General features: G+C 39.9%; 1 protein-coding gene across 1 annotated transcript in view; it reads right to left on the bottom strand.

Annotated features, from left to right (window-relative positions):
• hunk (hormonally up-regulated Neu-associated kinase) overlaps positions 1 to 14,100 on the bottom strand; it is a 64,458-nt gene that overhangs the window by 2,574 nt on the left and 47,784 nt on the right. Inside the window, exons 7-9 of the mRNA XM_020512681.2 lie at positions 10,139 to 10,307; positions 7,958 to 8,038; positions 1,988 to 2,126 (exon numbers count right to left, since the gene is read on the bottom strand). Of these exons, the coding sequence (XP_020368270.2) occupies positions 1,988 to 2,126; positions 7,958 to 8,038; positions 10,139 to 10,307 (389 nt within the window). The remainder of the gene's footprint in view (positions 1 to 1,987; positions 2,127 to 7,957; positions 8,039 to 10,138; positions 10,308 to 14,100) is intronic.

Here is a 14,100-nt window from a genome sequence, read left to right as displayed (position 1 = left end):
GGGGCCGGTGAGGGGGCAGCAGTGGGCGGTGAGAGGGCAGTGGGCGGTGAGAGCGGGGCCGATGAGGGGACAGTGGGCGGTGAGAGCGGGGCCGGTGAGGGGGCAGCAGTGGGCGGTGAGAGCGGGGCCAGTGAGGGGTCAGCGGTGATGGTGCCCTCCTGGATGTCCTAGCGATTGGAGCGGTGCCTGCACCATTGTGGAGATGAGACCTGGGACTCAGATCTGGACTTATTTTTTCTCCGGTTGACCTTTTGGCTCTGTTAAATCTTTTAGTTCTGGTTTTTGTAACCGATTGAGCGCCAGTGAATGGCAATTTTGTGTAATTTTCGCTGTACTTATGTGTTCCTATACTTCGTGCATGTGACAAATAAATATATCCTAAATCTAAATCTTATAGGGCCTTTACTGTACTTGCTTAAAAAGCTGTCCTGGATATATTTTAAGAATTCCTCTCTTCTTAGCCTTTCTCACTTTGACTACCCAAATTAATGTTGAGGAAGTTGAAATCCCCTACCATTATTACTTTTACTTTTTACTTTACTTTTGCACTTCTCTGAAATTTGCCGACTTATCTGCTCTTCTATTTCTCTTGGACTGTTAGGGGGCCCAATTGTTTAGAAATAAAATTTTAAAAGCCCTCTTTTGTCTGTGAGTAGAAAAGAATATGTGACTGCAGCTTCAACAGTTGTTTGTTAACACAGCTCTAGGTGCTATCATTATAACATTATTACTGCTTGACAGATTTCCACAATTTAGCATTATCACAGTGAGAAAGGAAGCTAATTGTAAACTGAACTGTGATCAACAGCTTGAAGAGTTTATTGAAGGATTAGCTGTCTTGGATGTGGGATTACCAATAAAAATATTTGTTTTTATGAGGGTGTAAGTAGTTGAGGGGCTTTACTTGGTGTTGAATGGGGTTTCACTAAAGAGATAATTTTTGTATGATGAAGTCACCACCACGACCCCAGCACCCCTCTCCAGAACAACGTTCTTGTCACTTAGGGAAATTTTTCTGAGGTGGGTAATGCAAGCTAAGGCATTTCCTGATTTTCCAAACCCACACTGGGGGTGAAAATCCAGGCCATGCCTTTATTTATAAAGTCCAGGAAGCCATATCTCCACCTTCAAAGAGTCATGCACATTTGAATATTCCTAAGAGATAGTAAGAACTGCTGATGCTGGAGTCAGAGATAACGCAGTGTGGAGCTGGAGGAACACAGCAGGCCAGGCAGCATCAGAGGAGCAGGAAAGTTGACGTTTCGGGTCGGGACCCTCAAGTTTCCTGCTCCTCTGATACTGCCTGGCCTGAGTACTCCTAAGAGTCTGTCTTCTTAATACTATATCATTTAGTATACATTGTGTTGCCTCACCCTTCCTACCAAAATGTATCACCTCATATGTTTTTATGTTGAATTTCATTTACTGTGCTTTCCCTTTCAACCAGCCTACATGCTCTGCAAGTCGCTTAATAACTTACTCACCATTTATTACATTCCCAAGTTTTGTTTCATCTTCAATTTTCAAGACTGTGTTAGGTACCTACAAGTTCAGGTAATCAACATGCACCAAGAATCACCAGCGATCTTATAACTCAAACTCTGAAGTTGAAATACAGCCATTCACCACCATTCTCTGATTGCTATCCCATAGGCAATTTTGTATCCAATCTGTATTCCCTCTTCCTTAGACTTCTGTTATCTTGACATGCCTCATATATGGTACTTTATCAGACACTTTTGAAAGTTTATGCACAGATACATTGCATTCACCCACATACTTTGTTACGTCATCAAAAAATGAGATCAAGTTAGTCAACACGAACAAATCTGTTTTAGTTCTCCTTTATTAGTCCATGCTTGTCCAACTGGCTCTTAAATTTCTCCTGGTTTATTGGCCCAGACCTTCCTGTCTCTGTATCATCAGAGACTGGATGTATAACTTAACATGAACATCACGATCTCATGGATGTCTGCAATAGGCTTACCTCTCTCAGGATCGGGAACTTTTTTCTCCTTCAGCACAGCTTTACCGGGGTTTAAAGGTTTAGAGCTTTTCTCTGCTTTTCTTACAGATGGTTTTTGAAAAAACTCCACTCCTCTTTCTGGGTTCTTGGGCTTCTTTTCCTATGGAGGTGAAGTTATATAAAGTATCCCCTTAAATAAAAATGAATTTTGCAGGACATTATACATTAGTTAAGGACATGTCCCCATATTCCTCATCCCCAAGTAAGACTTTTAGATATTTAACGTCTTGGAATAGTGCAACCAGCATGAATTTCTAAAGGTCACTGCAGATATTCCTTTGTTCAGGACTCTGCAGCAGTTTAGTAGTTGCTGTTACCAGAGCAACAGTATTCAGGGATATAACAGCATGGCAGCAATGCTTAAACTTGAGTGGCATTGTTTTTACCCATTGAACTATTCCTCAATTTTACAACTGAAGGAATCCCGAAGACTGCCCAAGGGATTCATAAAAGAAGTAGCAAAGAAACAGAAAAAAAAAGAAAGAAAATAGAAGAGACACAAATGTGTGATTATTTTAGCGTTAATCTTAAAACATTATGAATACAAGTAAAATTACATAAAGTATACAGGTGGTTCTGTTTAATAATTGATGGCTGTGCATAGCAAAATATACAGACAAATGAGAACACAAATTAAAAGAATATAATGTACAGGAGATGATGGAGCACAGATGATGGAGTGGAGGCTACACAGTCTGTGTCACATGTAGATCAGAGAAGCAGCACAGTGAGGAAGAGCTGGCCAAGGATAAAATGTCCAGCTATTTGGCAGCTGTCTTGAGATAACAGTATGGCTGTATCATAAAAGTATGATGGCAGTCCTATGGGAACTGAGTGTACTTCTCAAAAGACAGCAATTTTTAATGTTATCACTGCCACAAAGTTTTCAATTTGTCATTTAAAAAGGGCTTATCGACTTTAAAATTATTGCATTAAAAAAACCAATTGGTATGATAAGATATACACTGTCCAATTATGTTAATTTACCATTTATGGGTAAATCAGGAGAAATATTTACAAAACAGTTTATCCAGGTAATGTTTGGAAGAACTAGTTTCAAGACAAGTTTGAAACAAAAGCGTTGTGGAGATTTTTCCTATAAGAACAGTTTTCATAACAAAAAGCCTCAAATGCAACTTACTCGTCAAAAACTTCAGTCCAACAAAGGCAATCCAAGGTCACAGACCTAGACCTGTCTTAACATCCTCCCAGGAATGCTGCATTGTGGGCAAATTGCCCCAGAATGGCAAGAACATCAGCACCACACTGATTACAGCAGGCATCAAACAACTGGTTGTGCATTTTACTACAATGCTATATCAAGTGATGGGAGTGAAACGGGAAGAGATCGATATGAACTGCTGACGGGTAACTCCAGCGTCAAGCAAAGAAGCTCAACTTTGACCTGGATCATAGGTAAGAGTGGGATGGGAAGTCCAGTTTTACTTCCAGTCTCTGCAGCTAACATCGTGATTTTGTTCTTGAATCTTATACTTAAGTTGCTTCTTAAACTATCAGTGTATGTTCTCATTGTCTTCCTCTTGCTCTGCTTAAAGTCACCATTCACTACCAGTTGTTTGAGGTTCTCATAAGTATGAGTTAAAGGATTTTAGTTGTCTCTTCACAATAAATGTTAATAATTTAGATGGGGGAACTAACTGTAATATCTCCAAATTTGCAGATGACACAAAGCAGGGTGGAAGGGTGAGCTATGGGAAGGATGCAGAGATGTTGTAGTGGACAGGCTGAGTAAATGGAAAAATGCATGGCAGATATAGTATAATGTGGATAAACATGAAGTTATTCACTTTGATAGCAAAAATAGGGAGGCAGATTAGTATTTGAATAGCTGTAAATTGAGAGGAGGGAATTTTCACGAACACTTAGATGTCGCCTAATGCACCAGTTGCTGAAAGTAAATGTGCAGGTGCAGAGGCAGGAAAAAAGAAACTGTTTGTTAACCTTGATAAGAGGATTCGAGTACAGGAACAATGATGTCTTGCTGCAATAACACAGGACATTGGTGAGGCTGCATCTGGTTTTGTGCAGTTTTGGTCTCCTTATCAGAGGAAGGATGTTCTTGCTATAGAGAGAATGCAGTGAAAGTTTACCAAATTGATTCCTGGGATGGCAGGAGTGACACATGAGGAGAGATTGAGTTGGTTAGGATGATATTCACCAGAGCTTAGAAGAGGGAGGATCTCATGGAAACCTTAAAAATTCTAACAGGACTAGACAGGTTAGATGTAGGAAGGATATTCCTAATGGTGGGGGAGTCCAGAACCAGGGATCATTTTTTAAGGATAAGGGGTAAACATTTTAGGACTAAGATGAGGAGATATTTCTTCACCCAGGGAGTGGTGCGCCTGTGCAGCTCATACCACAGAAAGTGGTTGAGGTCAAAACATTGTGTTTTCAAGAAGGAGGTATATGTAGCTCTTCTAGCTAAAGGGATCAAGAGATATGGCGGAGGACAGGATTAGGGTAATGAGTTCGTTGATCAGTCACGATCATATCGAATGGCGGAGCAGGCTCAAGGGATTAAATGGCCTTCCCCTGCTCCTACCTTCTATGTTTCTATGTGAACTTCTTATCAAATTAATCCCATGGATTTAGTGCCCTCAAAATGTTCCTATTCGTAATGTGTGTTATCCAACTAATGTCCATTGTATGCTTCAGAAAGCACACCTCTGTTCTGTTTAGTTTTCATGCTTATATTCCAACTTTCACATTGATATAGTAATGTTGAGCAGATGTAGCATTTTAGTGATTTTAGGGATATAAGCATTATGATGAATTAATGACAGACTTGGGAGATAAGATGACATTTATAAACAGGAAGGGCTAGAGAAGTAGAAAATTGAGTAAAGGGGAGTTGGACAGGGTGCAGAGTCTCTCTGAACTCAGACCACAGGATTACAATGCTTCTCTGAATGAGTTGTTTAATTTTGATGAAATGCTGCTTTGGCTCTCGATTGAAAATTTGAATATTATTATGTTATTTCTTTCCTTTAAGACCATCAATCAATCAATCAATTGTACAGTATAAAATGAATTAGAATGCATCATTTTCAATGCAAAATTCAATATTTTCCACAGGAACATGTCCCTGGATCCATTTCAACAACTGCAGTTCCCTTTCAAGTCTTCATTTAATTTGTTTCATTCTTCTCCCATGCAATTGAAGGAATGTTGAACACACCCAGTGTTAAATTCAATCCTGTGTAAGTACTTGTTTTGAAATGTCATAGGCTTGTAATCAGGGCCATTCTCAAATTGCCAGCTCTTTGGGGCCTCTGTCAGTTTTTTTTTAAAGCTGTTGGTCTGGTTGTACTAGTTATCTAGATTAGCATGTGTGTTAGTAATTACATCAGTCTCAGCACACTCCCAATTGTGCCTGATTTTAGTGTGGATTTAGCTATTAGGAAAAACTGGAGAGTCAAAACAGTTCCTTTTAGGATATTTGTCTAAAGCACTGAAGATGGGATTTAAAGCACAGGAACATGAAACTACAGTACAGCTGCTCTTTATAGGAATCCCATAAATGTTTCAGGACACTGCAGAGCAAACGAAAGAGTTTAATCTTCAGGCCAAATGCTTAAGAACAGAAATATCCCGACTAAAGAGCAGCTGCAAAATGTTCACTGAACTGCTTCAGGCAAATGCGATGGTGACTGGACAAAAGGGTCAGTCTATTCAGTGAAGCAAGTAAAAGACAGCTTTCTCTAAGCACCCATAATTCTACCTAAGCTGATAGAGGGCACAGTTTTCATCTCAACAGATGGAACAAACTGCAATGCAAAACAATAAGGGTTGAATTGTTTCCAAAACCAACAAAGAACCATTAATTATGAGCTATGCAAGAATCTTTTTTTCAAAAAGTCTCTTTATGGCACTCAGCCCTTTCTACTGCATCCTCTTGGCATTAACATCCTGGAAACTACAGATATACATTGCCTGTCACAACTATGGTTGGTGCCTCGACAGCGAGAGACAAAACTGCAACTCTTGCAGACAGCAATTAGGTTTTCCAACCAACTGGGCTGTCCTAGAATATCTAAGAACAGAAGCACGGAAGGGAATATAAGAATGGAATTTTCTCCAGGGCACATTACTATGAACAACTCAGGGGAGAAAAACACAAGGCAGCATTAAAAATTCTGCCTTGGTTTAATATGTTGGTTACAGTACTCGTTGCAGGCATGAGAAAGGCAGTTTGACTGACAATCATGGATCATTTGATTGGGTAAAGAAGAATTTGTTCAATTTCCTGTTGCCTTGGGAAGGCGATCAACTGTAGGAATGGACATGCTGGTTGACGAATGATGAGAGCATGAGAGTGGAATTGCTGGCGATTATGTGGTGTAACCCTGCAATAGATTTGTTCATCCTTGTAAATATTAATCAGATATGCATCCCAGCCTTGTACTCTCAATGGTCAGAGCATAACATGGGCATGCTACCAGGCACTGAGCAGCCCAGCTAGTGATTTCTAAAATATGACTGGCAAATGAAGCAAAAATAATCAATTTTGACAGAACTGTTTGGAGGCAAGAATTCTGACATCTGAAACACTTGTATTCTGAGAAAAGCAAGAGTTTTAGGAAGTAGAAACTTAGACAAGCAAAAATCTTTAATGAAATCACACGTACAAATCAGATTGGAAAGCTGCACAGTACTGCATACCAGAGTCATACAGTTTGACTGTAAAGACCTTTCATCAAGGCAGGTAAGGCATCATAATCATATTCAATAGGAAGAGGTGTTACTACTTACAACAAAATCACTGAATCTCCACCTATATCAGACATGGCCCAACAAATTTACACTGCCCCTCTGAAGAGCATCCCACCTAGACCCATTCCCCTACGTTTCCCATGTCTAACACACCTCACCTAAACATCCCTAGGCACTGTGGGCAATTTAGCATGGCCACTCCAGCTATCCTGCACATCTTTGGACTGTGGGAGGAAACCCACGCAGACACTAGGAGAACGTGCAAACTCCATGCAGACCATTGCCCAAGGCTGGGATCAAACCCAGGTCTCTGCACTGCGAGGCAGCAGTGCTAACCACTGAACCACCGTACTGTTCCAAATTGCTGGCAAGTTTATTAGATATAAAACTGTATTCATCTGTACAGACACTAGGTATCATGCTTGTAGGTACAGCTATTTGACTGATTCATTCTATTCTAATTTATAATGCTTTTTATTGCTACAAACCGCTTCCTATTAACTTTCTTAATTTATCACCTATCCCTTTATTTATTTTCATGATATAATTTTATTCATTATAAAAGAAATCTTAAAAAAAACACGTGAAGTGATACTCTATTTCCTCATCGCACTTGTCAGATCCATGAGGTGCACTCTGTCCAAATGGACAACATAATGCGAGTTCTGCAAAAAATTACATTAAATGTTTTTTCTTTGCTGATTTGGCTACAAGAGCAGTTGAGCATTAAATTGTCTCTAGGGAAAAAAAATGTCACATTTGATGGAATTGCAGTTGCTGTCTACTCTGCATTTGTAGCATTGACAGGCACTTCAGGTGGCCATCCAAATTTATCAGTGATGGACAATAAAGGGCACTCATTCCTCTGACTCCACGCAGCTTGAGTGCTTTCTATTCCCTGTGATTCATAGCACTGGCAGCCTCGGCAATACTGAGGAGAGGTTTTCCAATATAACTAAAACATTAAGTTCCCCAAAACTGAAAACAACTGTTTAAGAATTCTAAATGTAATAGCTTTCAGGTGGTAGATTACTGAAATCAAAACGAAATTAGGTATTTTCTGTTTGAGGTAGATCAGTCCAGACTAACACCTTCAGTCAAAAGTAGTAATGTTGACGTAACTGTAAATTGTGAATGCCTGTGCAAATAAACACAGGCAAAGAAAATGAACAGATAAACCTGTAGACATTGTACCTCCTGTATTCCCTTGAGCCTGTATTTATCAGACTGATGCACCAGATTCTTGTAGCAAATACCATTTGCAAAGTCTCGTTTCTATAATAGAGGGAAAATAGAGTTAGAGTTAACATAAGAATACTGGGAGAAGATTTCCTCCATTTGTTAGGCAAAGTAAAGCAATGAGTATGTATTGAAAATGGCATTAAGTTTTTCAACACAATTCATCTTCCTGTAATACCTGTTTACTTAACAATGTACATTGCACAAGCAATCTGCTTGGATCTGTGCCAGGATGTTCTGATCAACTGGTCCAAGACCCATGAAAATGTCCCAATCCATTCTAATGAGTGGTTGTAAATATTTTGTATATTGAATTAATATTGTTTTCAAAGAGTGTATTCAAACATTCTCTATTTAAGATCAACAAAGTAATTGTGTGTCATTAACTATGAATCAGTCTCGGGGCCTTGTTTAAAAAAAGTTGCCAAGAACTTGGAATGATTTCAATGGTTTCCTTTATTCAGTCTTTCAGTTGATTCTTGGCTTTAGTAGTAACTGCTGAGGAAAGAGTCATTAAGAACAGCAAGTAGGGATGCGATCAGTGTCACAGAGCACCTCTCTTGTTTCAGAACTTCAACAGAATATGAATTAAGTCAACTTTGTACTGTCTGGCTATGAATCTGACTATCCTTCCAACCAATTCCCTTAAAGCTATGACCGGTATTTGCTGTGTGAACAAGAGATTATACAGAATCTCATATTCACTAGCATTTTATCTTTTCTAAAGGTTTACTAACAATAACACGAGAGTATAATGTATTGCAAAAGTCTGTGATGAGGAAAGGCATGCTTATAAAAAAAGGTCAATCACTATCAATCTGTAAACAGACTGTAAATACTGTTAATAATTAATTGTTAACAATTGCAAGTTACTACAGATACTACAGATATTTTCACTGAAGTGTGTCTGCATGACCCAAAAAACACACATAGGAGATGCTATCAAATTGTCATTATTCTAACATAAACATAACTGGAGGGGCAGAGGGAAAAGTTTACATGGTGACTGTTACGTTGGTAATGTTTACGATCTTGAACCCTCGAGTTTCTTCTTTTGATGAATGAATTTAAGGAATGATCAAATAAAAAAATCTCACACTCTAGAATGGTAACCTGAGAATATGATGTAAAGGAATCACTATCCCTCCAATTACCATCAGCAAAACAGAATATCTGGCAAAATAAAAACCGAAAGAACTGTCGATGCTGGAAATCAGAAACAAAAACAGAAATTGCTGGAAAAGATCAGAAGGTCTGGCAACATCTATGGAGAGAAATCAGAGTTAATATTTTGGGTCCAGTGACCCTTCCTCAGAATGCTATCAGAACTTCCTCAGAATATCTGACAATATCATTACGTTATTAAAGGGGTGTTTCAGTGCACAATTTAGCTGTTCCATTTTCTACATTGCAATAGTGTCTATACTTCGAAACTACTTCATCAGTGTAAGGTCAATTAGGACACACTAAGGTGCTATATGTAAAGCAATTTACCTCTTTCACATGAATCCAGACAAAAGTATTGCTGACATATCATAGCTCAACCTTATCTAACCAGCATCCAAACATATTGAGGTAACCAGATAACTGGCAACAGCAGGAAACTCTGGCTAATTTTCTTTTACCCCTGAATTGGTAGGAGTGGGTCACAGTTCCACTCATGGAATCTGAACCTCTGTGGCTCCATATTCCTTCACATGTGCTGTAGTTTAGAACTGTGTATAGTGCTGACAGATGCTCTTCCCACCCAGCGTTGGTGCATTTTGGAAGGATTTATAAGTGGACACTCAACCTGTTTGACTGTGTAAAGAATGTGCCTTCTTTGCTCATCAAGTACTAGACTGGGACTTGAACCCGAAAGTGTTTGAGGCAGGGGTGCTACCCATTCTATCATAAGCCCTCCCACCTTGAAGTGCTGATGTTAAATGCAAAGGCCCATCTGAGATTGCACAGCGCAGAATGTGGATAAAGACTGAGTCCATGTATCAATCTGTATGTGGTTCAGTTGTCTATTGTATTAACTAGCTATGCTATGTCTTACACTGAAATAATTGTGAGAAATTTCTGGCCAGTTTATACTTCTTAACTTAAACATACTTTCCATTAAAAAAAATCACTGCTCAGATCATTACTTACTTGGATGCTTTTAAAATAGTAATCCAGTTTCTTGTTTAGCAGAAAATAAATGGAAAGGATGTGGGAGGCTCTGTTTGCTAGCACAGTGTTTACCACTTCAGTATGTTTATATCCCAGCTTCTCAGTCATGTGAAGCAGCACATTCTGATTCAAGTCTCCAGGATGAGGCCTAAATAAGTAGAAATCATCAGGTAGTTACTAACTATTGTTGTGACACATCAGAATAAACATGTCATTGAACTAACTGCCGAATATTTTCGACTAACAACATATGACTCCTATCAATGGTAAACAGTCATTAATGGTCAACAGCTTAGATAGATATCTATAATGAAGAATGGATCATTACCACAACATATTACTCCTGTATTGTAATGGAAGCAGCAAGCTGTGCCAACAATGTGTTCTTATGGTATGCGATTGTAATGGAATTGAATAGTTTCTCATTACAGTAGTATTTCATTGTTTTAAAAGGGTGCAATGGATAGGCTAAATAATTACAGGCTGTTTAGTCTGCCTCCAACGGTGCAAATTATTAAAGTTAAATCTGAGAGACAGGATAAACTATCACTCCGAAAGCATGGAATAATCTGGGATAGTCAGCATGGTTTTGTTAAGGGAAGGTCATGTCTTAGTAAGTCAACTGAATTTTTTGAGAAAGTAACAAGAGGGATTGATGAGACAAGTACAGTGGATGATGTCTACATGAATTTTAGCAAGGCATTTACCAAGGTTCCACATGGCAAACTGGTCAAGAAAAAGTTAAAGTATGTGGGATACAAAGGGAATGTAGCAAGTTGGATCCAAAATTGTCTCAGTGATAGGAAATTTAGGGTAGTGATCGATGAATGTTTAAATGAATGGAAAGTGGTTTCCAATGGTATTCCACAGCACTCAGTGTTGGCTCCTTGCTGTTTGTCATTTTTATGCTAATGACTTGGACTTGAATGTAGTTCTAAGAATTTGCAGACGACACAAAAATTAGCTGTGTGGTCCATAGTGAAGAGGATAACTGTCAACTCCAGATTGAGATGAATGGGTGAAAAAATGACCAATGGAGTTCAATCTGGACTAGTGTGACTACTGTATTTTGGCATGGTAAATAAAGCTACAGAAAACACAATAAATGGGAGAGACTGTAGAGAGCATATCCAGATGCCCTTGAAGATGTTAGGACAGGTAGACAAGCTGTTAAAAATAACTCATAGAATGCTTTCCTCTATTGGAGAAAGTATAGAATAGAAAATCTGGAACATAATACAGAAATGGTATAAAATGAAGATTAGGCCACTGTTGGAAATTTATGTATAGCTGTGGTCATTGCATTAAGCAAGGTCATAATGCTCTGGAGAGAGTAAACAGGAGATTTACAAGAATCATAGAATCCCTACAGTGTGGAAACAGGCCCTCCGGCCCAACAGGTCCACACTGACCCTCATGGCATCCCACTCAGACCTATCCCCCTAAAACCCACCTAATCTACACATCCCTGAACACTTCGGGCAATTTAGCATGGCCAATCCACCTAGCCTGTGCATCTTTGGACTGTGGGAGGAAACCGGAGCACCCAGAGGAATCCCATGCAGACACGGGGAGAATGTGCAAACTCCACACAGACAGTCACCTGAGGGCAGAATTGAACCTAGGTTCCTAGCGCTGTGAGGCAACGGTGCTAACCACTGAGACACCGTGCCACCCTTTTGCCAGGAATTAAAACTGAAGCTATGAGAAAAGATTATATAGGCTGGGGTTGCTTTCCGTGGAACAGGAGGTTGAGGATGATTTAACTGATGTAGAAAATTAAGATGGGCTCGGATAAAATAGACAGCAAAGGCCTGTCTCAACCCCAGAGGAGCGCTCCAGGGACACGGATTTAAGGTGAATGGTAAAACGATTTGAGGGGACATGAGGACAAACAATTTCATTCATAGAGTGATGGGTGCCTGGGATTCACTGCCTGGTTTGGTAGTGGATGCATAAATCCACAACTCATTTAAAAGGAAGTTTTGGATCTGCACATGAATGGCTATTATCTGCCAGGCTACAGGGAAGGTGCTGGGAGGTGGCTTTCAAAAAGGCAGCTAGTTTCCTTCAGCTGGCGCAATTACAATGTCCTGAATGGTCTCTTTCTGTGCCAAAACTTTTCTATGGTTCTATAGATTCAGAATGTCAGAAACTAAATATTAGGTTCTGATTCTGAATTCCAGTCTCTGAACCAAATTCAAGTTTTAAAGAATTTTACTTTTCTAATTTAGTAACTTCATTTTTAAAAGTTTCTTTGGTGGATCACCCGTGGAATTGCTCACACACCACAGATGTGATATATAATCATTCACTTGGCTTTTTCTTTTAAGACTCTTGCTGTATGTGGACACATCAAGAAACTGTAGCGAATTAGAAATCACTGAGATTAGAATTCTTTTGCACCTGTAACAAAGTATGATGTATTAATGGCTCAACTATATACTTTATCAGGCACATTCTACAAAACAGCATTGGCAATGGAGAGTTTCCTCAGCAGAAGGACAAATCAGAGAGCTAGAAACAAAGATATGAGCTACAAATTGAACATACTGGCCTCCACATTCATTTGTCAATTTCTCTCTCCCAACGAACAAGGCTAAGTGCTGGGAATGCTAACTTTTAAATATACTACATATGGGTTGCTGTCCAATAGCACTGTGCACAAGGAGCCAAGTCCACATGTAGTCTTCCATTGGAGTGTGGTCTTATCTCAGAATCCAGACCCCTGTTTAATACCTTACATTTCAGCCCTAAGTTTACATAAAGTTTCCATTTTGTTTTATTAAGTATTGCTAAGTAACACAGGCTACTGCAATTTGGAAAACAGAGAAGGTTTGGAGAGGGTGGGATTTAATATGGTTACAGTTATGTGGGGAGACTGGAGAGGCTGGGAATGGGTACATGGGGGAATATGAGCGTGCACAGGGGAATGGGGGCATGGATAGAGCATGTGACGTGGGTGGAGAAGTGAGGAATGAGGGTTTTTAAGTGTAAAACTGGTCAGTAAATGGAGGTGTGTGTTCCAACCTGACAACTTACAACTACAATCTACTATCCTCCACTATTAACATCTTGGGGAGGGTTACCTTTGACCAGAAACTCAACTAGACTCACTAGATAAATACAGTGGTTACAAGAGCAGTTCAGAGGCTAGGAATACTGCAGCAAATAACTCACCTCCTGACTCCCTGAAGCCTGTGCACCATCTAGAAGGCACAAGTCAGGAGTGTGATGGAATACTCCCCAATTGCCTGGATGGGTGCAGCTCCAACAACACTCAACAAGCTTGACACCATCCAGTACAAAGCAGCCTGTGTGATTGGCACCACATCCATAAGCATTCACTCCCTCCACCACTGATGCTCAGTAGCAGCAGAATGCACTCTCTATGAGATACACTGCAGAAATTCACCCAAGATCGTTAGATAGCATGTTCCAAATCCACAACGACTTCCATCTAAAAGGACAAGGGCAGCAGATACATGGGAACACCACCACCTGTACACTCCCCTCTAAGCCACTCACTATCCTGTCGCTAGGTCAAAATCTTGGAATTCCTTCCCTAATGGCATTGCAGGTCGACCTAAAGCAAAGGGACTAATAGCTTCTCAAGGGCAACTAGGAACATGCAAAAAATGCTAGGCCAGGCAGGGATGCCCACATCCCGTGAGTGTATAAAAAAAATTCCTGACTACCTGCCGTCTTTGTTGTCATCTCAGGCCTATGTCTAGAGGCTCACACCTCCAGGAAACAAAATATAGAAGGAACATTTAAAAGGAGAGAGGTCTGTCAGATTGGAATGCTTCTCAACTCCACAGTCCTGCCTGCCCCATAGCAGTATTCTCTGCAGTAATGTTGTGGCATTCCCATCTTCTCCTGCCACTGCAGGCATTTTACCCATGACAGAGGAGGCAAGCATCATGAGCAGCCTGCTAAAG

This window comes from Rhincodon typus, chromosome 11, assembly GCF_021869965.1.
Source record: "Rhincodon typus isolate 14 chromosome 11, sRhiTyp1.1, whole genome shotgun sequence".
Lineage (NCBI taxonomy): Eukaryota > Metazoa > Chordata > Chondrichthyes > Orectolobiformes > Rhincodontidae > Rhincodon > Rhincodon typus.
The sequence above is the reverse complement of the archived record's forward strand: the minus strand, read 5'-3'. Positions and strand labels throughout refer to the sequence as shown.